This window comes from Tachyglossus aculeatus, unplaced genomic scaffold, assembly GCF_015852505.1.
Source record: "Tachyglossus aculeatus isolate mTacAcu1 unplaced genomic scaffold, mTacAcu1.pri SUPER_34, whole genome shotgun sequence".
Classification (NCBI taxonomy): domain Eukaryota; kingdom Metazoa; phylum Chordata; class Mammalia; order Monotremata; family Tachyglossidae; genus Tachyglossus; species Tachyglossus aculeatus.
In genome coordinates, this window is record NW_024044839.1 from 3,134,282 (window position 1) to 3,161,720 (window position 27,439).

The 27,439-nt window shown below is 50.2% G+C and overlaps 1 protein-coding gene across 3 annotated transcripts in view; it reads left to right on the forward strand.

Moving 5' to 3' along the window:
• Nucleotides 1-27,439, forward strand: part of RPTOR (regulatory associated protein of MTOR complex 1) — a 241,393-nt gene that overhangs the window by 171,293 nt on the left and 42,661 nt on the right. For 2 of the 3 annotated variants that reach the window (XM_038741988.1, XM_038741989.1), the window contains exons 20-23: nt 2,955-3,113; nt 15,624-15,742; nt 21,847-21,950; nt 23,167-23,350. In XM_038741988.1, the coding sequence (XP_038597916.1) occupies nt 2,955-3,113; nt 15,624-15,742; nt 21,847-21,950; nt 23,167-23,350 (566 nt within the window). The remainder of the gene's footprint in view (nt 1-2,954; nt 3,114-15,623; nt 15,743-21,846; nt 21,951-23,166; nt 23,351-27,439) is intronic. The other variant, XM_038741990.1, reaches the window with a different exon arrangement.

Below are 27,439 nucleotides of genomic sequence, written 5' to 3' on the forward strand. Positions count from 1 at the left end.
ACATTAGAGTTAAAAACCGTGGCCCCCACCTTGTTAATCAATCAATCAATCGTATTTATTGAGCGCTTACTGTGTGCAGAGCACTGTGCTAAGCGCTTGGGAAGTCCAAGTTGGCAACATATAGAGGCGGCCCCTACCCAACGCCGGGCTCACAGTCGAGAAGACTGTGCGGGAGAGTGTGTTTCTGTGTGTGTGTGTGAGAGACAGTTGAGTTCATTTTAATCTGGTTAAAGCACTGGGCTGAACGCTTGGGAGAGTACATTAGAGTTAAAAGCCGTGGCCCCCACCTTGTTAATCAATCAATCAATCAATCATATTTATTGAGCGCTTACTGTGTGCAGAGCACTGTAAATGCAGTTCAGGAAGCTGTCAATAAATACGATTGATTGATTGATCAGTTTAATATCCCGGGTAAGGCCGTCTGAGGCTGTCCAGATGCCCAAAGCGACCCCCGTCCCCCTGAGACGTTTCACGCGCCCCCGAGAACTTGGGTCCAGTCATGAAGTTGGTGGTCACGCAGAGACTGCTGGTGCCTTTCCCAAAGATATTCATTCATTCAGTCTATTTATTGAGCACTTGCTGTGTGCAGAGCACTGTGCTAAGCGCTTGGGAAGTCCAAGTTGGCAACATATAGAGTCGGCCCCTTCCCAACAGCGGGCTCGCAGTCGAGAAGGCTGTGCGGGAGAGTGTGTTTGTGTGTGTGAGAGAGAGAGTTGAGTTCATTTTAATCTGGATAAAGCACTGGGCTGAACTCTTGGGAGAGTACATTAGAGTTAAAAGCTGTGGCCCCCACCTTGTTAATCAATCAATCAATCAATCAATCGTATTTATTGAGCGCTTACTGTGTGCAGAGCACTGTACTAAGCGCTTGGGAAGTACAAGGGGCCTTCCCTAAGTAAGCCCTCATCTCCTCTTCTCCCGTTCCCTTCTGCGGAACTCTTGCTCTTAAATCTGTCCCCTTTTGCAGCTCCTGTTCACCCCACCCTCAGCCCCACAGCCCTTCTGTCCAGACCCAGCATTTATTTTCACGGCTCTATCAATCAATCAATCAATCAATCGTATTTATTGAGCGCTTACTGTGTACAGAGCCCGCTGTTGGGTAAGGACTGTCTCTAGATGTTGCCAACTTGGACTTCCCAAGCGCTTAGTCCAGTGCTCTGCACACAGAAAGCGCTCAATAAATGCGATTGAGTGAATGAATGAATGAGTGAAGCGCTCATAAATACCATCGATGGTTTGACTGGACGGTCCTTGCGGGCAGGGAGCACGTCTAGAAAAATTGGGGTCCTGAGTTGCCAACTTGGACTTCCCAAGCGCTTAGTACAGTGCTCTGCACACAGTAAGCGCTCAATAAATACGATTGAATGAATGAAGGCTTGGTGGAGGGCTCCCTCTTCAAGGGGTGAGGCCTCAGCTCAGGGAATATCTCCAAGCGCTTAGTCCAGTGCTCTGCACACACTAAACGCTCAATCAGTACGATTGGATGAATGAATGACGGGGGCTCATCCATCAATGTATCTGTATCTATATACACACACACGTATATACTATATATGTGCATATATACATATACATATAGTGCGTGTATATATGTATTTTACTCTGTTTTACTTGTACATATCTATTCTATTTATTTTTTGTTAATATGTTTTGTTGTCTGTCTCCCCCTTCTAGACTGTGAGCCCGCTGTTGGGTAGGGACCGTCTCTATGTGTTGCCAACTTGGACTTCCCAAATGCTTAGTCCAGTGCTCTGCACACAGTTGGCGCTCAATAAATACGATTGAGTGATCAATATATAGATACAGACTGTATCTATATAGATACAGACTTCTAGACTGTGAGCCCACTGTTAGGTAGGGACCGTCTCTATATGTTGCCAACTTGGACTTCCCAAGTGCTTAGTCCAGTGCTCTGCACCCAGTACGCGCTCAAAAAATGCGGTTGATTGATTGATATATAGATAGAGACTGTAACTGTTGGGTAGGGACCGTCTCTATATGTTGCCAGCTTGGACTTCCCAAGCGCTTAGTCCAGTGCTCTGCATACAGTCCGCGCTCAATAAATACGATTGATTGATTCCAAGCCCGTTGTATCGGACTCTCCCCGGCGCTCCGGGAACGCCCCCCGGGCCGGATCGATCGGTGGCCCTGAGCAGCCGGCTCACTGACGATCATCATCATCATCCTCATCAATCGTATTTATTGAGCGCTTACGGTGTGCAGAGCACTGGACTAAGCGCTTGGGAAGTCCAAGTTGGCAACATCTAGAGACGGTCCCTACCCAACAGTGGGCTCACAGTCTACAAGGGGGAGACAGACAACAAAACAAAACACGTTAACGAAATAAAATAAATAGAATAAATATGTTTAAGTAAAATAGAATAATAAATATGTACACACATATATACATATTCATTCATTCATTCAATCGTATTTACTGAGTGCTTACTGTGTGCAGAGCACTGGACTAAGCGCTTGGGAAGTCCAAGTTGGCAACATCTAGAGACGGTCTCTACCCAACAGTGGGCTCACGGTCTAGAAGGGGGAGACAGACAACAAAACAAAACACATTAACGAAATAAAATAAATAGAATAAATATGTATAAGTAAAATAGAATAATAAATATGTACACACATATATACATATTCATTCATTCATTCAGTCGTATTTACTGAGTGCTTACTGTGTGCAGAGCACTGGACTAAGCACTTGGGAAGTCCAAGTTGGCAACATCTAGAGACGGTCCCTACCCAACAGCGGGCTCACAGTCTAGAAGGGGGAGACAGAGAACAAAACCAAACGTACTAACAAAATAAAATAAATAGAATAGATATGTAGAAGTAAAATAAATAAATAAATAAATAAATAGAGTAACCAATATGTAGAAAGACGATCCTCTTTCTGACCCGCTCCCCTCCTCTGGCCTGACCTGGCCTCCGGCGGCCGCGGGCAGCCGGGAGCTGTGTGGCTTTCTCCCCAGGGAACGTGAGCACCAGCAGCAGTGCCAGCAGCACGTTGGGCAGCCCCGACAACGAAGAGTACATCCTGTCCTTCGAGACCATCGACAAGATGAGGCGCGTCAGCTCCTATTCCTCCCTCAACTCCCTCATAGGTGAGCGTGGGGCGGGTCCGCCGGACACCGGGGTCCGCAGGCATGCCACGCCGGTACGGAGACCCCCCCGCTAGAGCCCGGCCGTCATGAAGTCCTGGGTTCTGATTCCGCTCCGAAGCTCGTCTGCTGTGTGACCTGGGGCGAGTCACTTCGCTTCTCTTTTTAGACTGTGAGCCCACTGTTGGGTAGGGGCTGTCTCTATGTGTTGCCAACTTGGACTTCCCAAGCGCTTAGTACGGTGCTCTGCACACAGTAAGCGCTCAATAAATACGATTGATTGATTGATTGATTGATTGTACTTCCCAAGCGCTTAGTACAGTGCTCTGCACACAGTAAGCGCTCAATAAATACGATTGATTGATTGATTGTACTTCAGTGCTCTGCACACAGTAAGCGCTCAATAAATACGATTGATTGATTGATTGTACTTCCCAAGCGCTTAGTACAGTGCTCTGCACACAGTAAGCGCTCAATAAATACGATTGATTGATTGATTCGGGGCGAGTCACTTCGCTTCTCTGGGCCTCGGTGACCTCATCTGGAGAACGGGTTCGGAGCCTGCAAGCCCCACGTGGGACAGGGAACGGGTCCAGCCTGGTTTGCTTGAATCAATCAATCCATCAGTCGTATTTATTGAGCGCTTACTGTGTGCAGAGCACTGTACTAAGCGCTTGAAAGCACTGCTCTAAGCGCTGGGGAGGTTACAAGTTGATCAGGTTGTCCCACGGGGGGGCTCACGGTCTTCACCCCCGTTTTACAGATGCGATAACTGAGGCCCAGAGAAGTGAAGTGACTGGCCCAAAGTCACTCGGCTGACAGTTGGCGGAGCCGGGATTCGAACCCTTGACCTCTGACTCCAAAGCCCGGGCTCTTGGATCCACCCCAGCGCTTAGTACGGTGCCTGGAACCTGGAAAGCGCTTATATCATAATAATCATATCACAAAAAGCCCTGCTATTCCACCCACCACTTCTTCGCCAAACTCGCAAAACCAAACACTTTGAACGCGCAACAGGCCGATTTCTAATCCCGTGGTCTCCTTCTTTTAGACTGGTTGCCCACTGTTGGGTCGGGACCGTCTCTATATGTTGCCAACTTGGACTTCGCAAGCGCTTAGTCCAGTGCTCTGCACACAGTAAGCGCTCAATAAATACGCTTGATTGATTGATTGATTCAGGACCCGGGGCGGTTTGGCAATCCCCCCCGTCATTCATCTGTTCCGGCTCCGTCCGCTCTTTCTCCGGATGAATCACCGTTGAAATTTCCATCCCCTTTCGGAGCCGAGGGCCGTTGGTAGAGAGGATCTGTAGGTTTTTAATCACCTCCAGGAAAGCCTTCAGAACTTAGCCGCGGGAATATATTTTGAGTAATTGGGTGAGGAAGGTGGGAAAGAGCTCTGCTCCGAGAGGAACGGAGCTTCCCTGCCCTCCCAGGAACTGTGGGTGGTTGGCGGGGTAAGACAGCACTGTGAAAACCCGAAGGAGTGCTTAGTACAGTGCTCTGCACACAGAAAGCGCTGGATAAATACGACTGAATGAATGAAGAAATACGATTGAATGAATGAGTGGAGGATGTTTTACGAGAACAACAATCCTTAGGTCACAAAGGTGGCCGGAACATTTTTTTCTGGTCTTTCTCCTCCCCCCGCCCCCCCACCACCACCCTGTTCTTTCCCAGACTCCACAAGCTGTTGTCAGGTGGCTGATGCCTTTTCCCCCTCTTTCTTTTTTTTTTTTAAATGGCATTTATTAAGCGCTTACTCTGTGCAAAGCACTGTTCTAAGCGCTGGGGAGGTTACAAGGTGATCAGGTGGGCCCACGGGGCGCTCACAGTCTTAATCCCCGTTTTACAGGTGAGGGAACTGAGGCCCAGAGAAGTGAAGTGACTTGCCCAAAGTCACCCAGCTGACAATTGGCGGAGCCGGGATTTGAACCCGTGACCTCTGACGCCAAAGCCCGGGCTCTTTCCATTGAGCCACGCCGCTTCTTGGGGGTCACCGCGCCCTGAACTCGAGGGGTCGGAGACCGACCCCTTAGATTGCGGAGAAACGTCTGCATGGCCCAAATTCCAGGGCGCGATTGGATCCTTTTTTGTTTCCATCCTCAGTGAGCCCGCTGTTGGGTAGGGACCGTCTCTATATTTTGCCAGCTTGTACCTCCCAAGCGCTTAGTACAGTGCTCTGCGCACAGAAAGCGCTCAATAAATACAATTGAATGAATGAATTCAGTTGTATTTATCGTAGTCGTCCTCGGCCTTAGGGAAAACAGTCAAACGGTCGTATTAACTGAGCGCTCAATCAGTATAGACCAATTATGCTAAGCGCTCGGGAGACAACAGTATGGTAGACACGGGCCCTGCCCTTGAGGAGCGTCCAGTTTCCTGAGTGCAGAGCACTGTACTGAGTGCTTAGGAGAATTCAAGGCAGTTGGTAGACACAGTCCCTGCCACGGCCCCTGTACTGAGCGCTCAGGCAGAGTCCAGGGCAATTGTCAGCCCCGTATCGGGGCGAAACTTGTCTATTCTTGTTTAGTTGCCTCCTCCCTCACTTTGTATCAGAGCTTTGTCACTTGGGAAATACATAAAATCAATCCGTCAGTGTATTTACCAAGCGTTTACTATGGAAGGAGCACTGTACTAAGTGCTTGGGAGAGTCCCGTGTAACAGAGTTGGTAGACACGTTCCCTGCCCGCATGGAGCTGACAGTGTAGATTGGGAGACAGAATGTAAGCTCACTCTGGGCAGGGATTAATAATAATAATGATAATAGTATTTCTTAAGTGCTTACTATGTGCAAAGCACTGTTCTAAGCGCTGGGTGGATGCAAGGTGATCAGGTTGTCCCATGTGGGGCTCACAATCTTAATCCCCATTTTACAGATGAGGTAACTGGGGCACAGAGAAGTGAAGTGACTTGCCCAGAGTCCCACAGCTGACGATTGGTGGAGCCGGGATTTGAACCCATGACCTCTGACTCCAAAGCCTGGGCTGTTTCTGCTGAGCCACGCCGCTTCTGTCTGTCTGTTGTCGTATTGGACTCTCCCCAGCACTTAGCACAGCAGGCGCTCAGTAAATACGATTGATGTACAGATGAATAAGGGATGTAATAGGTACCGTTGTTATTAGCATCATCATTAGCGTTACTATTAACAATATGGCGCGAAGCCACCCGCCGATAGTGGAAGGCAATCCCTGCTCAGGGCCACCAACGAATCACAGTTTACCGCCTCCCTCCACATCCAGTTTCCAGTAGAGAAACAGCGTGGCTCAGAGGAAAGAGCCTGGGCTTGGGAGTCAGAGGTCATGGGTTCAAATCCTGGCTCTGCCCCTTGTCAGCTGGGTGACTTTGGGCAAGTCACTTCACTTCTCTGGGCCTCAGTTCCCTCATCTGTAGAATGGGGATTAAGACTGTGAGCCCCACGTGGGACACCCTGATCGCCTTGTAACCTCCCCAGCGCTTAGAACAGTGCACATAGTAAGCGCTTAACAAATCCCATCGTTATTATTATTATTATTCTTATACACCTCCTCTCCGTCTCCGACTGGGTTCTTCCATCCCTACTCCTCCCCCACTCCCCCGAGAATTCCCGCTGAAGACAACCCCCGTCCGTGATGCCACCGATCTGGGCCTTTGGCGAGCTTTAAACTTAGCTGGGGAAAAACAAAAACAAAAACAAAAAACAGAAACGAAACAAAAGTCCCCAGATTGAGTCGGGAGTGACCGAGGCAAACTTCCGATAACAAAAGAGCTACCCCCTGGCACGCTTCATTCGTATGCGGGCAGCTGGAGCTCGTATGTACCTGGAAGCGGCCGGGGCTTATGTAAGGTGTTTAAAATTCATAACTTCCACGGAATCCCATTACCGGCCACGGCCGCCCGTTTAAAACCCATTTTTTCGATTCTTTCATTTCTACCAAAGAATAGCAATCTCCCGAGCCCCCTTCCCTGGGAATTGGAAAAATGGAAGAAAGGAAAAGGATTTCCGACTCCCGGCCTTTGGGGACCACAGGACCCCGGCCGGGAATTGGATTCCAGTTGGAGAAACTTTTCCCGGAGTGGAAATGTCGCCCTAACATCGTTTCTCCCTCCCCCAGAGTCAGGCCGGGGGAGCCGCCTCGGAGCAAAGGTCGCGTGCTACTTGTTAAACGCTTACTGTGTGCCAGGAACTCTACTAAACGCTGGGGTGGGTACAGGCAAATCGGGTTGGACACAGTCCCTGCCCCATCTGGTGCTCACAGACTTCATCCCCATTTTCCGGATGAGGGAACTGAGGCCCAGAGAAGTGACTTGCCCAAGGTCAAACAGCAGACAAGTGGCAAAACCGGAATTGGAACTCAGGTCATTTTGACTCCCGGGTCCGGGGTCTATCCGCTGACAGCTAATAATAAAAATAATAATAGTGATAGTAATAATAATAATGATGATAATGATGGCATTTATTAAGCGCTTACTATGTGCTAAGCTTGGGGAGGTTACGCTGAGAAGCAGCGTGGCTCTGTGGAAAGAGCCCAGGCTTTGGAGTCGGAGGTCATGGGTTCAGATCCTGCCTCCGCCAATTGTCAGCTGTGTGACTTTGGGCAAGTCACTTCACTTCTCTGTGCCCCAGTTCCCTCATCTGTAAAATGGGGATTAAGACTGTGATCCGCCACCGCCCCCCCCCCCCCCCCCCCCCCCGCCGTGGGACAACCTGATCACCTTGTAACCTCCCCAGCGCTTAGAACAGTGCTTTGCACATAGTAAGCGCTTAATAAATGCCATTATTATTATTATTAGTAGTAGTAGTAGTAGTAGTAGTATTACAAGGTGATCAGGTTGTCCCAAAGGGGGCTCACAGTCTTCATCCTCATTTTACAGATGAGGTAACTGAGGCACAGAGAAGTTAAGTGACATGCCCAAAGTCACCCAGCCAACAGTTGGCAGTAATGGTATTTGTTAAGCCCTTCTATGTGCCAAGCACTATTCTAAGCGCTGGGGTAGATCCAAACTAATTAGGTTGGACACAGTCCCTGTCCCACACAGGGCTCACAATCCTACCACAATTATTATCATTTATATTATCATGAACAAGTAGGAGGACCCTCGGGCTTCAGTAGAGTGCGTGGCACATAGTAAACGCTTAACAAATACCGTTACTATAATTATCATTGTTATTATTATCATTTAGGAGGACCCTAGCACTTAGTACAGTGCTCTTCACACAGTAAGTGCTCGATAAACACCATTGATTGATGACCTCGATAAACACCATTGATTGATGGCCCATTTTCTGAGCTGTCAGGGGGGCTTAATGGAGGCAAGGAAAATGTCCCATTTTCCCCGAACAAAAGGGAGGTTTCTCCAGGAGGGAGCAAGAAAATCGGTCCTTTCTTTGCTCCCTTATATCGGGGCAGGGATCCTGGTCACTCCCAGGCCCCATCGAAGGGAAGCAGTGTGGACTTGTGGAACAGCCCGGGCTGGACCTGGATTTTCATCTCGGCTCCACTTTGTCCCCGCTGTGCGACCGTGGGCAAGTCGCTTCCTTTCTCTGGGCTCAGTTCCCCCGTTCTTCAGAGTGGGGATTCAGTACCATTTCTCCCTTGGACTGTGCACTCTAGGCGGGACCTGATTATAATAATAATAATGATGGCATTTATTAAGCACTTACTATGTGCAAAGCACCGTTCTAAGCGCTGGGGAGGTTACAAAGTGATCGGGTTGTCCCCCGGGGGGCTCACGGTCTTAATCCCCATCTTGCAGATGAGGGAACTGAGGCCCAGAGAAGTTAGGGGACTTGTCCAAAGTCACACAGCTGACAGTTGGCAGAGCCGGGATTTGAACCTACGACCTCTGACTCCAAAGCCCGGGCTCTTTCCACTGAGCCACGCTTGTATCTACAGGTCCCGGCACGTAGCGAGCACCTAACAAGTAATAATAATGGTATTTATTAAATGCTTACTATGTGTCAAGCACTGTTCTAAGCACTGGGGTAGATACAGGGTAATCAGGTTGTCCCACATGGGACTCACAGTCTTAATCCCCATTTTACAAATACCATGATTATCATCATTATCGTTACTGTTATTGCAAGGTAATCAGGCGGGACGCAGTCCCCATCCCATTTGGGGCTCACAGCCCAAGTAGGAGGGAGTAGGATCGACTCCCCTTTTGGTAGATGAGGAAACTGAGGCACGGAGATGTGGAGTGACTCGCCCAATGTCACACAGAGCCGGAATTCAAACCCAGGCCCTCCGACTCCTAAGTCCGGGCCCTTACGGCTTGGTCACGCCGCTTCTTGAGGGGCAAAGAATGCGAAAGCAACCCCTTCCCCTCCTCTTTCGGCAGTCGAGTCTCCGTGGACCCTCCATAGGCGGGGTCCAGGAGCCCGAGTTGTGAGTCACGAAGAGCAGCCAGAACCGATAGTTCAGAGGAGAAGAGGTGCCGGATTCGGGAAAAAGCAGGCCGGCAGCGGATAAACCGACCTGGGGGGCCGACGGGGAGGAAGAGCCTCACGGGAGCCCCTCGGATGGCGGGTTTTCCGAGCCATTAATCCGATCGCTTCCCATCGGAAGAGGGCGGCGAGGAAACGAACGACACCGTTTCCCGCCGCCGCGAGATTAATCGAGTTTTCGTTGCCGAAGCCGGCGATTAAAGGCCGCCATTAAGCACGTTTTGAGGCGGGATGGAAGCTCGCTGCTGGAGGCGAGAGAACAGGCTCGGTCGCAGGTCGGGAAAGGTGCTCCGGGCTGGAACTCCTGGGACCTGAGAGAAGCCGGTCTCGCTGCCAGTCACCATTCCCGCCACTCATTTTTTCATTCATTCGGTCATATTTATCGAGCGCTTACTGTGTGCAGAACACTGTACTAAGCCCAGGGCGAGCTTACTGTCTAGAGGGGGAGACAGGCATTAGTAGAAATAGATTACAGCTATGGACATAAGCGGTGGGGGGCTGGGAAAGGGGATGAATAAAGGGAGCAAGTTAGGGTGACACACATGGGAGTGGGAGAAGAGGAAAGGAGGGCTTACTGGGAAGGCCTCTTGGAGCAGATGGGCCTTCAATAAGGCTTGGAAGCGGGGGAGAGTCAGTGCTTGTCGGATAGGAGGAGGGAGGGTGTCCCAGGCCAGAGCCAGGACGTGGGCGAGAGGTCGGCGGCGAGACAGACGAGATGGAGGAGTCGTGTGGAGGAACGTCGGCCGTGTCAGAGGAGACAGCCGATCCCCGGGGAAATGTGGGCAGCTCCTCCACCTCGGCGCTTAGGACATTGCTCAGCGCTTAAAGCAGCGCCTGGCCCCTAATAAGCTCTTAGCAAATACCGTAAAAAAAAACAAACCAATAGGAGACCTGGGCAGAGATTGGTGGGAACACTAGTATTAATGGCAGTATTTATTAAGCGCTTCCTATTTGGCAAGCACTGTACTGAGAGCTGGGGGAGATAACAGGTCGTCAGGTTGGGTAGATCATCATCATCACTGCTATTTATCAAGCACTTGCTATGTGCCCTCACCCTGGGCTTAAGGCTGTCCATCACCTCGCCCCCTCCTACCTCACCTCCCTTCCCTCCTTCTACAGCCCACCCCGCACCCTCTGTTCCTCTGCCGCTAATCTCTTCACCGTACTTCGCTCTCGCCTGTCCCGCCATCGACCCCCGGCCCACGTCATCTCCCAGGCCTGGAATGCCCTTCCTCTGCCCATCCGCCAAGCTAGCTCTCTTCCTCCCTTCAAGGCCCTGCTAAGAGCTCACCTCCTCCAGGAGGCCTTCCCAGACTGAGCCCCTTCCTTCCTCTCCCCCTCGTCCCCCTCTCCATCCCCCCATCTTACCTCCTTCCCTTCCCCACAGCACCTGTATATATGGATATATGTTTGTACATATTGATTACTCTATTTATTTATTTATTTATTTTACTTGTACATATCTATTCTATTTATTTTATTTTGTTAGTATGTTTGGTTTTGTCTCCCCCTTTTAGACTGTGAGCCCACTGTTGGGTAGGGACTGTCTCTATATGTTGCCAATTTGTACTTCCCAAGCGCTTAGTACAGTGCTCTGCACACAGTAAGCCCTCAATAAATACGACTGATGATGATGATGATGATGATGTGCCCCTTGTAGGAAGGGTCTGCGGTTGGGAGAGTTGAGTATAGTGGAGTTGGCTGGGCTGTAGTAAGAGAATAGTAAGAGAATAGCGAGGTGAGATAGGAGGGGGCAAGGTGATGGAGGGCTTTAAAGCAACGGTGAGGAATTTAAGTTTGAGGTGGAGGTGGCTGAGAGGTTCTTGATGAGTGAGGTAACATGGCCTGAGTATTTTAATTGAAAAATAATCCGGGCAGCAGCATGAAATATGGACTGGAGTCGGGAGAGGCCGGTAGGTCAGCGAAGAGGCTGACACGGTAATCCAGGCGGGATAACGTGGCCGCAATTTCAATGCATAGGAAAGGGCGGATTTTAGCAGCTCGGGGAAGGTGTTCCATTAACGGGAAATCCAAGGGCGGAGGCGGGGTTCTCCTCCATCCTCCATCAGTTCTCCTCCTGGATCCCGTGGCAGGGTGGTGGGGGGGGGGAATTCGACAGGACGCCGTTTCGGATGCGTCACGCCAGTGACTCAAACCGGCGAGCGAAGCTTTCATTTTCAACCCAGAGAGGGAGGAGGGAACTTCTAAACAGTCGTGCGCTAATCAGCCCGAGACAGCTCCGGTGAAGCTGCCCCTTAGGGAGCCATCACAGGCGGGAATACTCCTAGCTTGTCGACCTGTAAATCCTTCCCGCCCCCGGCCCAAAAGAGTTTATTGAATTTCTCCTCTCTCCCCGTGCGTCATGAGTTAAGGACCCATCATGAGGACTGGTGATGGTGAAATATCCATTTCCTCCTGCCCACCTTCCTCTTGTAGAAAAGAAATCAAAATGTAGCACATCCAGCTGGTAGCGTGGAGTCAGATACAGGAAGGGCAGCCTGCTGAGCCTGGGACAGTGGGCTGAGAAATAATTTTCCAGCAGGGTTTCTTTGGTGTGGGGCCTCAGGTCGGAACAACTGTCAAGCTGGCCTGACTTCCATTCATTCAGTCATTCAGGCCTATTTATTCAGCGCTTAATGTGTGCAGGGCACTCTACTATAATAATAATAATAATGGCATTTTTTAAGCGTTTACTATGTGCAAAGCACTGTTCTAAGCACTGGGATGGTTGCAAGGTGATCAGGTTGTCCCACGGAGGGCTGACGGTCTTAATTCCCATTTTACAGATGAGGTAACTGAGGCCCAGAGAAGTGAAGTGACTTGCCCAAAGTCACACAACTGACAAGTGGCGGAGCCGGGATTTGAACCCATGACCTCTGACTCCAAAGCCCGGGCTCTTTCCGCTGAGCCACGCTGCTTCTCTAAGCGCTTGGGAGAGGACAGGAGAACAATAAATACCCACAACGAGCTTGCAACCTCAGCCAGCCCTCCCTTTTATTTATTTTTTTTGGTTTCTTTTTTAAATGGCATCTGTCAAGCGCTTATTATGTGCCAGGCACTGTACTAAGCACTGGCCCTCCCTTTTATTTTTTTTTTGTTTCTTTTTTTAATGGCATCTGTCAAGCGCTTATTATGTGCCAGGCACTGTACTAAGCGCTGGGGTCGATACAAGCTAATCGAGTTGGACGCGGTCCCTGTCCCATATGGGGCTTACAGTCTTCATCCTCGTTTTCCAGATGAGGAAACTGAGGCTCAGAGAAGTGAAGGGGTTTGCCCCAGGTCACCCGGCGGACAGGTGGCGGAGCCGGGGTGGGAACCCAGGTCGTTCTGACGCCCAGGCCCTGGGCTCTAACCACCAGGCCATGCTGCCTCCTATTATTTGGGGGAGCTCAGGCTGGAGGAGAAGCGAGTCTTAATAATAATAATGGCATTTATTAAGCGCTTACTATGTGCAAAGCACTGTTCTAAGCCCTGGGAAGGTTACAAGGTGATCAGGTTGTCCCTCGTGGGGCTCACAGTCTTAATCCCCATTTCACAGATGAGGTCACTGAGGCACAGAGAAGTGAAGTGACTTGCCCAAAGTCACCCAGCTGACAATTGGCGGAGCCGGGATTTGAACCCCTGACCTCTGACTCCAAAGCCCGGGCTCTTTCCTACTGAGCCACGCTGCTTCTCTAGTCTAGTCTTCTAGACTGTGAGCCCACTGTTGGGCAGGGACCGTCGCTATATGTTGCCAACTTGGACTTCCCAAGCGCTTAGTACAGTGTTCTGCACACAGTAAGCGCTCAATAAATACGATTGAATGAATGAGTCAGGTTGGATTAGATGTTGCTTCACTTGTCTCTCTGAGGGGTTCAAATAAAACTGCTGAGTTGGGACTAAAAGTCAACCATCTGTAACCTGGAATTACCAAAGTCCAACCCAGTTAATCCTCCTGAAGTCACGCCTGGTGCCCACAGAGATGGTTTTACCCCGTATTCTCCTACTGATCCATCCAGCCTAGTGTTTAGAACCCAGGCCCGGGAGTCAGAAGGACCTAGGTTCTAACCCCGGCTCTGCCATTTAATAATAATAATAATAATAATAGTAATAACAATAATAATAATAATAATGGCATTTGTTAATCAATCAATCAATCATATTTATTGAGCGCTTGGGAAGTCCAAGTTGGCAACATCTAGAGACAGTCCCTACCCACCAGTGGGCTCACAGTCTAGAAGGGGGAGACAGAGAACAAAACCAAACATACTAACAAAATAAAATAAATAGAATAGATATGTACAAGTAAAATAAATAAATAGAGTAATAAATATGTACAAACATATTTTTCTTTGTACTCCCGGGCTTTGGAGTCAGAGGTCACGGGTTGAAATCCCAGCTCCGCCACCTGTCAGCTGGGTGACTTTGGGCAAGTCACTTCACTTCTCCGGGCCTCAGTTCCCTCATCTGGAAAATGGGGATGAAGACTGTGAGCCCCCCTGTGGGACAACCTGAACACCTTGTAACCTCCCCAGCGCTTCGAACAGTGCTTTGCATATAGTAAGCGTTTAATAAATGCCATCATCATTATTATTATAACAGTTAGTAGACCCGTTCATCTGTGACTAGAGAAGAAGCGTGACTTTAGTGGATAGTGCCCAGGATTGGACCTGGGTTCTAATTACGGCTCCGCCACGGGTCTGCTGTGTGACCTGGGGCAAGTCATTTCACTTCTCTGGGCCTCAGTTACCCCATCTAAAAAATGGGGATTAAGACTGTGAGCCCCCCGTGGGACAACCTGATCACCTTGTAACCTCCCCAGCGCTTCGAACAGTGCTTTGCACATAGTAAGCGTTTAATAAATGCCATCATCATTATTACTATAACAGAGTTAGTAGACCCGTTCATCTATGACTAGAGAAGAAGCGTGACTTTAGTGGATAGTGCCCAGGCTTGGACCTGGGTTCTAATTACGGCTCCGCCATGGGTCTGCCATGTGACCTGGGGCAAGTCATTTCACTTCTCTGGGCCTCAGTTACCCCATCTAAAAAATGGGGATTAAGACTGTGAGCCCCCCTGTGGGACAACCTGAACACCTTGTAACCTCCCCAGCGCTTCGAACAGTGCTTTGCATATAGTAAGCGTTTAATAAATGCCATCATCATTATTATTATAACAGAGTTAGTAGACCCGTTCATCTGTGACTAGAGAAGAAGCGTGACTTTAGTGGATAGTACCCAGGATTGGACCTGGGTTCTAATTACGGCTCCGCCACGGGTCTGCTGTGTGACCTGGGGCAAGTCATTTCACTTCTCTGGGCCTCAGTTACCCCATCTAAAAAATGGGGATTAAGACTGTGAGCCCCCCGTGGGACAACCTGATCACCTTGTAACCTCCCCAGCGCTTCGAACAGTGCTTTGCATATAGTAAGCGTTCAATAAATGCCATCATCATTATTATTATAACAGAGTTAGTAGACCCGTTCATCTGTGACTAGAGAAGAAGCGTGACTTTAGTGGATAGTGCCCAGGCTTGGACCTGGGTTCTAATTACGGCTCCGCCACGGGCCTGCCATGTGACCTGGGGCAAGTCATTTCACTTCTCTGGGCCTCAGTTACCCCATCTAAAACATGGGGATTAAGACTGTGAGCCCCCCATGGGACAACCTGATCACCTTGTAACCTCCCCAGCGCTTCGAACAGTGCTTTGCACATAGTAAGCGCGTAATAAATGCCATCATCATTATTACTATAACAGAGTTAGTAGACCCGTTCATCTGTGACTAGAGAAGAAGCGTGACTTTAGTGGATAGTGCCCGGGCTTGGACCTGGGTTCTAATTACGGCTCCGCCACGGGTCTGCCATGTGACCTGGGGCAAGTCATTTCACTTCTCTGGGCCTCAGTTACCTCATTTAAAAAATGGGGAGGAAGGCTGTGAGCTCCATGTGGGATAGAGACCGTGGCCAACCTGATGACTTCGTATCTACCCCAGTGCTTAGAACAGTGCTTGGCACTTAATAAGAAGTTAATAACCACCGCGATTATTATTATTATCATTGCGTGTTAGTCCCGTACCCTCTGATTTTGTTTGCTTTCATTCTTCCCCAGGGGTGTCTTTCAACAGTGTTTACACCCAAATCTGGAGAGTCCTCCTCCACCTGGCCGCCGACCCCTATCCCGACGTCTCTGATTTGGCCATGAAAGTGCTCAACAGCATCGCCTACAAGGTAGGGCCCCCGGTTCCTGCCTCCGTTGCTTTAACCGTTGGATTCGGGGCCCCAGACGCATCTCATCCCGGGATTCCGCGTGGCAAAGCCGGGACGAGCGATCGGGAGCGAGGGACTCAGGGAGATGTAGCCTGGACCAGAAAATCGGGAGCAGATCTGGGGGACGAAGCGGGAATGAAAGATTTGGAGCAAAGTAGTGTGAGCCCAGGCACAGACTAGACTGTAAGCTCGTTGTGGGCCGGGAATATGTTTTGTCATCCATTCGGCCCGTCGTATTTATTGAGTGCTTACCGTGAGCGGGGCACTGTACTAAGTGTCTGTATATTGTTATAATCGTACTCTCCCAAGTGCTTAATACAGTTCTCCGCACAAAGGAAGCGCTCAGCAAATACTGTTGAATTAATTAGGGTGACAGGTCTGGACAAGAGATTTTCACGGTAAGAGAGAGGCCGATAGTCACGTGCGCCCCGGGGCGATAACAGTACCTTGTAGGCTTTTTAGGCGCTTACTATGTGCCGGGTACGGTACTAAGAGCTGGGGAAAAAAACAAGGTAATCAGGTTGGACGCAGTGCCCGTCCCACATGGGACTCCCAGTCTTAATCCCCATTTTCCAGATGATAATAATAATTGTGGTATTTGTTAAGTGTTTACTATTCATTCATTCATTCATTCAATCATATTTATTGAGCGCTTACTGTGTGCAGAGCACTGTACTAAGCGCTTTGAGTGCTTACTATGTAGAAGGCACATGGGAGAGTGCAATGCGACAAGGTTGTATTGCCGGGTGCGGACCCCTCATTCAGTCATTCAAATTTATTGAGCGCCTACCGTATGCAGAGCACTGTCCTAAGCGCTTGGAAAGTACAAGAGAAGCAGCGTGGCTCAGTGGAAAGAGCCTGGGCTTGTTAGTCAGAGGTCATGGGTTCGAATCCCTGCTCCGCCACTTGTCAGCTGTGTGAACTTGGGCAAGTCACTTCGCTTTCATTCATTCTTCACTCCTCCAGGAGGCCTTCCCAGACTGAGCCCCCTCCTTCCTCTCCCCCTCGTGCCCCTCTCCATCCCCCCTGTCTTACCTCCTTCCCTTCCCCACAGCACCTGTATATATGTATGTATGTTTGTACGTATTTATTACTGTATTTATTTTATTTATTTATGTTACTTGTACATATCTATTCTATTTATTTTACTTTGTGAATATGTTTTGTTTTGTTCTCTGTCTCCCCCTTCTAGACTGTGAGCCCACTGTTGGGTAGGGACCGTCTCTATATGTTGCCAACTTGGACTTCCCAAGCGCTTAGTCCAGTGCTCTGCACACAGTAAGCGCTCAATAAATCCGATTGATTGATTGATTGATTGATTCTCGAGGCACAGAAAAGGGAAGCGACTTGCCCAAGGTCTCACGGCAGACATGTGGCGGAGCCGGGACTAGAATCCAGGTCCTTCCGATTCCCAGGCTTGGGCTCTTCCCCTAGGCCCCGCTGCTTCTCAAGCTGCTTCATCCTACCGCTCGACGGGGTTAAGACACGGGTAGCTTTCTTTAAAGCCACAAACACGGTGGCCCGTTTTTCAGATTCCTCCGTTTTCATTCATTTCATTCAGTCAGTCGTATTTATTGAGCTTACTGTGGGCAGAGCGCTGTACTAAGCGCTTGGGAAGTACAAGTTGGCCACATATAGAGGCGGTCCCTACCCAGTTTTGAAAATTTCAGAAAGATTCACCTAGGGTAGAAGAGCACTAGAACCAAGAAGAGAGCCCAGGGTGCTTCCTTTTTTTTTGTCAGTCGGGGGTGACCTGTCTGCCGTGTGGAAGAGAAATCCAAGCTAAATTGTTTGTGTTGAGGGTTAGCTCCTGGCTCCTTCCTTCTCGGCACTTCGTGTCCTGATGTTTAAATCATCAATCATATTTATTGAGCGCTTACTGTGTGCAGAGCACTGTACTAAGCGCTTGGGAAGTACAAGTTGGCAACATACTTAAAATCGTATGAGACTGCTTGTGAGCGGGGCTCTTTTCCACGATAGTGCATGCTCAGTTGTTATCTTCCAGCTCCTTTATACATAATAAAAATAAGAATAAGAATTGCGGTATTTAAGCGCTTACTATTTGCCATGCACTGTACTAAGTGGTGGGGTCCCACGTGAGGCTCACAGTCAAAGTCAGAGGGAAAACGCGTACTAAATCCCCATTTAAGATGAGGGAACTGAGACACTGAGAAGTGAAGTGACTCGCCCAAGGACACACAGCAGGCAGGTAGCGGAGCCGGGATCAGAACTCAGGTCCACTGACTCCCATGCTGGGGTTCATTCATTCATTTAGTCATTCAATCGTATTTATTCATTCATTCAATCTTATTTATTGAGCACTTAATAATAATGGGATTTATTAAGCGCTTACTATGTGCAAAGCACTGTTCTAAGCGCTGGGGAGGTTTCAAGGTGATCAGGTTGTCCCACAGGGGGCTCACAGTCTTAATCCCCATTTTACAGATGAGGTAACTGAGGCACAGAGAAGTGAAGTGACTTGCCCAAAGTCACACAGCTGACAATTGGCGGAGCTGGGATTTGAACCCATGACCTCTGACTCCAAAGCCCGGGCTCTTGCCATTGAGCCACGCTGCTTCTCCATTTACTGTGTGGAGAGCACTGTACTAAGCGCTTGGGAGGTACAAGTTGGCAACGTGCTCCCAGATGGAATGAGGTTTGGACCAGGTGGCCTTCGTCAGTCTGTGACGTCTAAGATAGTGGAATTTACAACCTGATCTGATCCTGAAGCGGTTGATGTTCCGAGGCGTTTGTTTGATTTTTTTCTCCCCCCCCTCCCATTTCTAACCTCTAAAGAGACTGGTGGTTCCTGAATCTGGGTAAAATCCTCAAACAGAGGAGCCCTCCTTCCCATCTGCCGAGCGTCAAAGCTGGCATCCAGTGTTGTGTGGCTAAATTTCAAGCCTGGCACATCTCATGTGGGAAGCAAGTGAGCAGAATTTCACATTTGGGCTGAGCGTTTGGTCTAGGAAAATTTGACTGCATCGATCTCCCGGTTCTCGCGGATGAGGAAAAGGCAGGGCAGAGTTGCCGTCTTCCCTCCAAAGTGCCTTGGGAATGAGGCCCCTCTTGGCTGTCCAAGGTGATAATGTCACCTCTAATGGATGCCCGAACGGAGACTCTTGAGTCTCTTCAGGATTGTTCCGTGAACGGTCGTGTTACCGTCCCTACCGATGGATGACCCTAATGGTGACTCTTAGTTTCATGACCGGTAGTGATACTGTCCCCACCGATGAGATTCCCGAATGGAGACCCTTGGTTTCACGACCGGTAGTGACGGATACCCTAACGGTGACTCTCAGTCTCTTGACCGGTTGTGATTCTGCCCCCACCGATGGAGACCCAAAATGGAGGTCCTTGGTTTCATGACCGGTAGTGATGCTGTCCCCACTGATAACAGACCCGAATGGAGACCGTCGGTTTTCCGACCAGAGGTGATATTTTCCCCATCGATAAGATACCCGCATGGAGACCTTCGGTTCCATGACCGGTAGTGGTCCTGTCATCGGCCATGGGTACTCAAATAGAGACCCTTTGGTCTCTCTTCAGGACCATCCATGACCGGAAATGACTGAAGCAGTGCTTTGTGGGAGAATCTTGGAACTCCCCCCCACCGATCTGACTGGCAGATGAGTCAGTACAAGCTACGGCGCCGAATTAAAATCCCATCTCCTCCGAGAGATCTTGCCTGATTTGTACCCTTGACTCACCCTTTCCTCCGCCCCACAGCACTCGTGTATGTATCCATAATTTATCCCTTCATTATTAATGTCAGCCTTCCCCCTCTGGACCGTAAGATCCTCGTGGGCAGGGAACTTGTCGACCGACTCTGTCGGACTCTCCCGAGCGCTTCGTCCGGTGCTCCGCGCACAGTAAGCGCTCCAAAAGGACGATTGAGTCAGTGAGTGATGCCAGCTACGGCAGGCAGGCAGCTGCTCACATCCGCAAGTCCCCGTAGGCCTTCGTTGGGGCCAACTTTCCCAAATCACAATCCCCGCCGGAGAAACCGGGGAAGCGTCAGCAGGTGGAAACCTGCCACGGGCACGTCGAAGGCAGAAAGAGACGCGAGAGAGGAAAGACAGCTGCGTGAAGTAGGTTATTTTAAGACCAACAAGTGGCTTCTCACGTCACCAAATCCCAGCCCTCGGAGGCCGGAGCGTGTTTGGCAGCCGGAGATGGATTTGCGCCTTCTTCCGAGGAAGAGCGGTGACTCTCCAGGTGGTTTGCTCCCCTCAGCCTCTCCCTCCTCCCGAACTCTCTTAGGTTGTCATAGACGCCTTTAGGGGAGTGGAGGGACTCCCAACAACTCTTGGTAGCAGCCTGGGCTAAATAGTAGCGGGATTAAGGCCCTGAAGGTAAGGACCACTCCTCCCTGGTGTCGTCCTTCAGATAGCGCTTCCCCAGCCCCTCTCAACTAGCTCACAGTCACAGCGATTGCAAAATAATCCCCTCTCAGCATCTGGATCTTGGAGCGAGGTGGTTTGTGTGCCCCAGAATGGGAGGAAGGGGACTCAGAAGCCATACCCTGTCACTCATTCAGTCATATTTATTGAGCGCTAAGAGCACTGTGCTAAGCACTTGGGAGAGTACAATACAACAATAAACATTATTGCCTTGTATCCACCCCAGCCCTTAGGACAGTGCTTGGCACGTAGTAAGTGCGTAGCAAATACCATAGTCGTTATTATCATTATGATTATTCTTATCCCAACATTTAGTACAGTGCCTGGCACGTAGCAAGCGCTCAGCATACCATTTTCTTGAGTCTCTTCAGGATTGTTCCGTGAACGATAGCGATAATGTCCCCACCGATGAGATACTTGAATGGAGACCCTTGGTTTCCTGACCCTTGGTTTTTTCTAGGCTGAAGAGACTCAAGAAAAAAAAAAGAATTGTATTAATCGGTGGGCATCTGTCTGCAGGCAAGGGCGGTGGGGGAGTTTGGGCATCTGTGGGGTGGGAAGAATCAATCCGACAATCAGTGGTATTTATTGAGTGCTTTCTGTGTGCCGAGCACTGGACTGAGCGCTTGGGAGAGGACAACAGAACAGTTGGCAGACATTCAAATGGGGATTAAGACTGTGAGCCCCCCGTGGGACAACCTGATCACCTTGTGAACTCTCCAGCGCTTAGAACAGTGCTTTGCACATAGTAAGCGCTTAATAAACGCCATTATTACTATTATTATTATTCTCCCTGCCCAAAATGAGCTGAAAGCCTAGACGGGGAGGATCAAGGAAAGTCCAAGCTTTGGCCTTGGAAGAGCCGCGTCCAGGCGGAGGGCCCTTTATCATAAGGCTCTCCAAGCAGCGTGGCCTAGTGGGTAGAGCCTGGCCCTGAGGGTCAGAAGAACCACTCGTCTGCTCTGTAACCTTGGGCCAGTCACTTCACTTCTCCGGGCCTCAGTGCCCTCATCCGTCAAATGGGAATGAAGACTGTGAGCCCCACGTGGGACGGGAACTGTGTCCAACCCAATTTGCTTGTATTTCCCCCAGCGCCTAGTACAGTGCCTGGCACACAGTAAGTGCTTAACCAATACCACAGTCATCATTGTCATTTCCGTCTGCGATGGAGGGTCCCACTGAGGTTCCCGAAACACTCCTGCCTGTTTCCTCACAAATTAGGTGCCTTCTCTCCCCGTGAGACGCCTTGGGCTTCTGACGTCTCCCCGTCCTGTCCAAGCTGTTGACCATTCATTCATTCAATCGTGTTTATTGAGCACTGACTGTGTGCAGAGCACTGTACTAAGCGCTTGGGAAGTACAAGTTGGCAACATACAGAGACGGTCCCTACCCACCAGCGGGCTCACAGTCTACAAGGTCGCCTTTGGATGAACTGGGCGCTCCTCTAATGGCCGATCCACGTGTGGACCGACAGAGCCCAGTTTCCCTCCAGGATCGAATTTAGGAGTTTTGAAGCCAGAAATGCATCTTGTAGGTGGTGGCGGGTTAGCCCCGATCTTTTTCTTTAGCTCATTTCGGGGAGGCCCAGGGGTCGAGCCACTCCAGACCTCAGACGAGACGACCTTTTGACCCTGTGGGCCGCCTCTCCCTTTGTTTTTCTAGGCCACAGTAAATACCCGACCCCAACGCATTCTGGACACGTCACCTCTCACCCAGTCCGCCCCAGCCAGCCCTACCAACAAGGGCTTACACATTCACCAAGTAGGGTAAGTTAGCGGCCGGCACGTCTTAGACTACGACACAAAATGCTCCTCCGGGTGCCTCTGGGCTCCAGGCTGCTCGCTCTTGCTCACACTCTCCCTTAATACCCTTCCACTATGTGTGTCTCTCTCTCACTCACTCTCTCCCTCTTCTTCCTTAATTCCTAGCTCTTTCGCCATCTCTCTCTCCCCCCCTTAATTCCCAGCCCTTTCCCTAGCACTTTGTGCGTGTCTCTTTCTCCCTTAATTCCCAGCCCTTTCCCTACCACTTGGTATGCGTCTCTTTCTTCCTTAATTCCCAGCCCTTTTTTTCCTCTCTCCCTTAATTCACCGTCTGCCTGGGTTTTCGAAATGACCCGCCGCTGGTTTCTGAGGCCGCCCCTCTTATTTATCCAACGCCTACTTGGGGAAAGTGCCCAAGTGGAGCCGACGTAGTCGTCCGGGCGTGCGGGGAGGGGAGGGTCGCCCCGTCCCGAGCCCTCGGGTGGTCCTAGAGTCTCGTGCCTTTGATCTGAGAAGCAGCGTGACTCAGTGGGAAGAGCCCGGGCTTTGGAGTCCGAGGTCATGGGTTCAAATCCCCGCTCCGCCAATTGTCAGCTGTGTGACTGTGGGCGAGTCACTGCACTTCTCTGGGCCTCAGTTACCTCATCTGTAAAATGGGGGTTAAGACTGTGAGCCCCCCATGGGACAACCTGATAACCTTGTAAGCTCCCCAGCGCTTAGAACAGTGCTTTGCACATAGTAAGGGCTTAATAAATGCCATCATCATCATCACAGCCCTTCCCCTACCACTTTCTCTCTCTCTCTCTCGCTGTTCTGTCTCTGTTTCTGTTTCCTCTTCCTTCTACTTCCTCCCCCGTGCCCAGATAAGTGGGCAAATTGTCTCCTGGTGGAGAACAGCTCCAAATCCCCCAGGCCCTTGGTCCACACGGCTTTACCCTCCATCCGTGAGTGGGAGACTTTGGCCCCCGGAGTGATTTCTGACCAGTTCAAGAGCTCTCCCCTCCCAGCCCGGCCGGACGACCCGTTTCCAGATGGTCGAGACCAAGTGGGGAGACGCCGCAGTAAATGCGGGTTTCTCCGCCCCCTCCCCAGGAGCCCCTCGGGGGCATCCCGGCTTTGGCATTAACCGGCCCCGGGGCGGCCTGAGGCAGGTCCTCCGGGCTCCCGTGGAGTCGCGGGCAAGCGTAGCGCTCACTCTGCCTCTCTCCCCCTGCGTCAGAGGGTCCCCTCCCACGCCCAGCACGAGCAGCTCCAGCCTCACCAACGACATGACCAAACAGCCCATCGCTCGGGACATCGCTTCAGGCCGACCAGCCAACGTGGGCAGCATCGGGGTGCAGTACACCCCCCACTCCCACCAGTTCCCCCGGACCCGGAAAATGTTTGACAAGGGCCCGGACCAGGTAAAAAATATACACAATCAATCAATCAATCGTATTTATTGAGCGCTTACTGTGTGCAAAGCCCTGTACTAAGCGCTTGGGAAGTACAAGTTGGCAACATATAATCAGAGCTCTCCTTGGGCTGATGGGAAAAGACGGGGTACGCGCATTGGACCCCGTGACCCTCTAGACTGTCAACTCCTTGTGGGCAGGGACTGTGTCTACCACCTCTGTTGTATTGTCCTCTCTGAGGCGCTTAGTACAGTGCTCTGCACACCACGTTCAGTAAGTATTCGTTCATTCAATCGTATTTATTGAGCGCTTACTGTGTGCAGAGCAGGGAAGTCCAAGTTGGCAACATATAGAGGCGGTCCCTACCCGACAGCGGGCTCACAGTCTAGAAGGGGGAGACGGACAACAAAACAAAACATATTAACTAAGTAGAATAAATATGTACTAATAAAATAAATAAATAGAATAATAAATCCGTACAAACACATATACAGGTGCTGTGGGGAGGGGAAGGAGGTAAGGCGGGGGGATGGGGAGAGGGAGGGGAAGGAGGGGGCCGAGTGTGGGAAGGCCTCCTGGAGGAGGTGAGCTCTCAGTAGGGCTTTGAAGGGAGGAAGAGAGCGAGCTTGGTGGATGTGCGGAGGGAGGGCATTCCGGGCCAGGGGGAGGACGTGGGCCGGGGGTCGATGGTGGGACGGGCGAGAGCGAGGCCCGGTGAGGAGATTAGCGGCGGAGGAGCGGAGGGTGCGGGCTGGGCTGGAGAAGGACAGAAGGGAGGGGAGGTAGGAGGGGGCGAGGGGATGGACAGCCTTGAAACCGAGGGTGTAGTACCACTGATTAATTGGTTGATTAACTTGAAGAGAGTTCTCCCACCTCTCGGGGTGGTCAGAGGCTGGCAGAGCTTGGAGCGTTCAGAGGAACAGTGTGGCCTAGTGGAAAGAGCTTGGGACTGGGAGGGGAAGGATCCAGGTTCTGATCCCGGCTCTGCCACTTGCCTGCTGTGTGACCTCGGGCAAGTCACTTCATTTCTCTAGGCCTTGGTTCCCTCATCTGTAAAATGGGCACTAAGACCGTGAGTCCTGTGTGGGACGTGGACTGCGTCCAACCTGCTTAGCTCGGGTCTGATTGGATTGACTGCAGCACTTAGCACAGTGCTGGGCTCATAGTAACCCATCGTCATTTCCATGGCAACAACCCATCTTAGTACCTTCTGATCCTGACGTGGACTGCGTCCATACTGCTTAGCTCGGGTCTGATTGGATTGACCGCAGCACTTAGCACAGTGCTGAGCTCATAGTAACCCATTGTCGTTACCATGGCAACAGCCCATCTTAGTACCTTCTGATCCTGACGTGGACTGCGTCCATACTGCTTAGCCCGGGTCTGATTGGATTGACCGCAGCACTTAGCACAGTGCTGGGCTCCTAGTATCCCATCGTCGTTACCACGGCAACAACCCATCTTAGTACCTTCTGATCCTGACGTGGACTGCATCCATACTGCTTAGCTCGGGTCTGATTGGTTTGACCGCAGCACTTAGCACAGTGCTGGGCTCATAGTAACCCATCGTCGTTACCACGGCAACAACCCATCTTAGTACTTTCTGATCCTGATGTGGACTACATCCATACTGCTTAGCTCAGGTCTGATTGGTTTGACCGCAGCACTTAGCACAGTGCTGGGCTTATAGTAAACCATCGTCATTACCACGGCAACAACCCATCTTAGTACCTTCTGATCCCGGCCACATCCACGATCCAAACCCTAAAGAGAAATTGATTTTTTTTTTTTTTTTTTAGCCCTTCCCTCCTCTTGGATAAATATCACTTTGCAGTGCTTGAAGTGACATTGTTAGCCCCAGCTGCAGCCCAGAAGTGTTTAATCAGAATGGGTTGTTTATTCTTCGGTAAACACTCAATTACTTTCCATAAATTAACTGTTGTTCCTTGGCCTTAACCCACAGCCTAGTGGTTAGAGCCCAGGCGGGGTTTTTTTTTCATCCTCGCTCCACCACTTGTCTGCTGTGCGAACTTGGGCAAAGTCACTTTTCTTTATGAAGCAGCCTGGCTTACTGGAAAGAGCCCGGGCTTTGGAGTCAATCAATCAACCAATCGTATTTATTGAGCACGTACTGTGTGCAGAGCACTGGACTAAGCACTTGGGAAGTACAAGTTGGCAACATATAGAGACAGTCCCTACCCAACAGTGGGCTCACAGTCTAAAAGGGGGAGACGGAGAACAAAACCAAACATACTAACAAAATAAAATAAATAGAATAGATATGTACAAATAAAATAAATAAATAAATAGAGTAATAAATATGTACAAACATATATACATAAATACAGGTGGTGTGGGGAAGGGAAGGAGGTAAGATGGGGGGATGGAGGGGGGAGATGGTGGGGATGGAGAGGGGGAGTTAGAGATCATGGGTTCAAATCCCAGCTCCGCCCCTTGTCAGCTGGGTGACCTTGGGCAAGTCACTTCACTTCTCTGGGCCTCAGTTACCTCATCTGTAAAATGGGGATGAAGCCTATGAGCCCCATGTGGGACAAACTGTTCACCTTGTATCCCCCCAGTGCTTAGAACAGTGCTTTGCACATAGTAAGCGCTTAACAAATACCAACATTATTATTATTAATGCGGGTTCAAGTCCCGGCTCCGCCAACTGTCAGCTGTGTGACTTTGGGCTAGTCACTTCACTTCGCTGGGCCTCAGTTTCCTTATCTGGAAAATGGGGATGAAGACTGTGAGCCCCATGTGGGACAACCTGATCACCTTGTATCCTCCCCAGCGCTTAGAACAGTGCTTTGCACATAGTAAGTGCTTAATAAATGCCATTATTATTAAGCGCTTAGTACAGTGCTCTGCACACAGTAAGCGCTCAATAAATACGATTGAATGAATTATTATTACTAAGCACTTGGGAGAGGCTAATATAACAGACACGTTCCCTACCTAGAGGGGAAACAGACATTATTATAAATAAACAAAATTACAGATATGTACATAAGTGCTGTGGGGCTCTTGTCGTGGGCGGGTGGGCAGTGAATAAAGGGAGAAAGTGTGACAGAAGGGAGTGGAAGAAAAGAGTCAGAGGTCATGGGTTCAAATCCTGGCTCCGCCAGTTGTCAGCCGGGTGCCTTCGGGCTAGTCACTTCACTTGTCTGGGCCTCAGTTTCCTCATCTGTAAAATGGGGATTAATCAATCAATCAATCAATCATATTTATTGAGCGCTTACTATGTGCAGAGCACTGTACTAAGCGCTTGCTTAGTACAAGACCGGATTAAGACCGTGAGCCCCCCGTGGGACAGCCTACTCACCTTGTAACCTCCCCAGCGCTTAGAACGGTGCTTGGCACATAGTAAGCGCTTAATCAATACCATCGTTATCGTTATTATTAAAAGGGAAAGAGGGCTTAGTCAGGAAGGCCTCTTGGAGGAGCTGGGCTTTCAGTAAAGCTTTGAAGATGGGAGAGCGGTGGGTGGGCTGTTGGATATGAAGAGGCCGGAGACGGGAAGCGGACAAGAGGTCGGCAGCGAGAGAGACAAGATTGAGGTACCGTGAGAAGGTTGACCTTAGCGGAGCAAAGTTTGTGGGCTGGGTTGCCGGAGGGGGCCGGGTGATTGAGGGCCTTAAAGCCGACGGTAAGTAGTTTCTGTTGGAGGCAGAAGTGGATTCATTCATTCAACCGTATTTATTGAGCGCTTACTGTGTGCAGAGCACTGGACGAAGCTCTTGGGAAGTACAAGTCGGCAACAGATAGAGACGGTCCCTACCCGACAGCGGCCTCACGGTCTAGAAGGGGGAGACAGACAACAAAACATAACATGTTAACAAAATAAAAGAGAAGCAGCGTGGCTCAGTGGAAAGAGCCCGGGCTTTGGAGGCAGAGGTCATGGGTTCAAATCCCAGCTCCGCCAACTGTCAGCTGTGTGACTTTGGGCAAGTCACTTCACTTTTCTGTGCCTCAGTTACCTCATCTGGAAAATGGGGATGAAGACTGTGAGCCACCCCCCCATGGGAAAACCTGATCACCTTGTATCCTCCCCAGCGCTTAGAACAGTGCTTTGCACATAGTAAGCACTTAATAAAT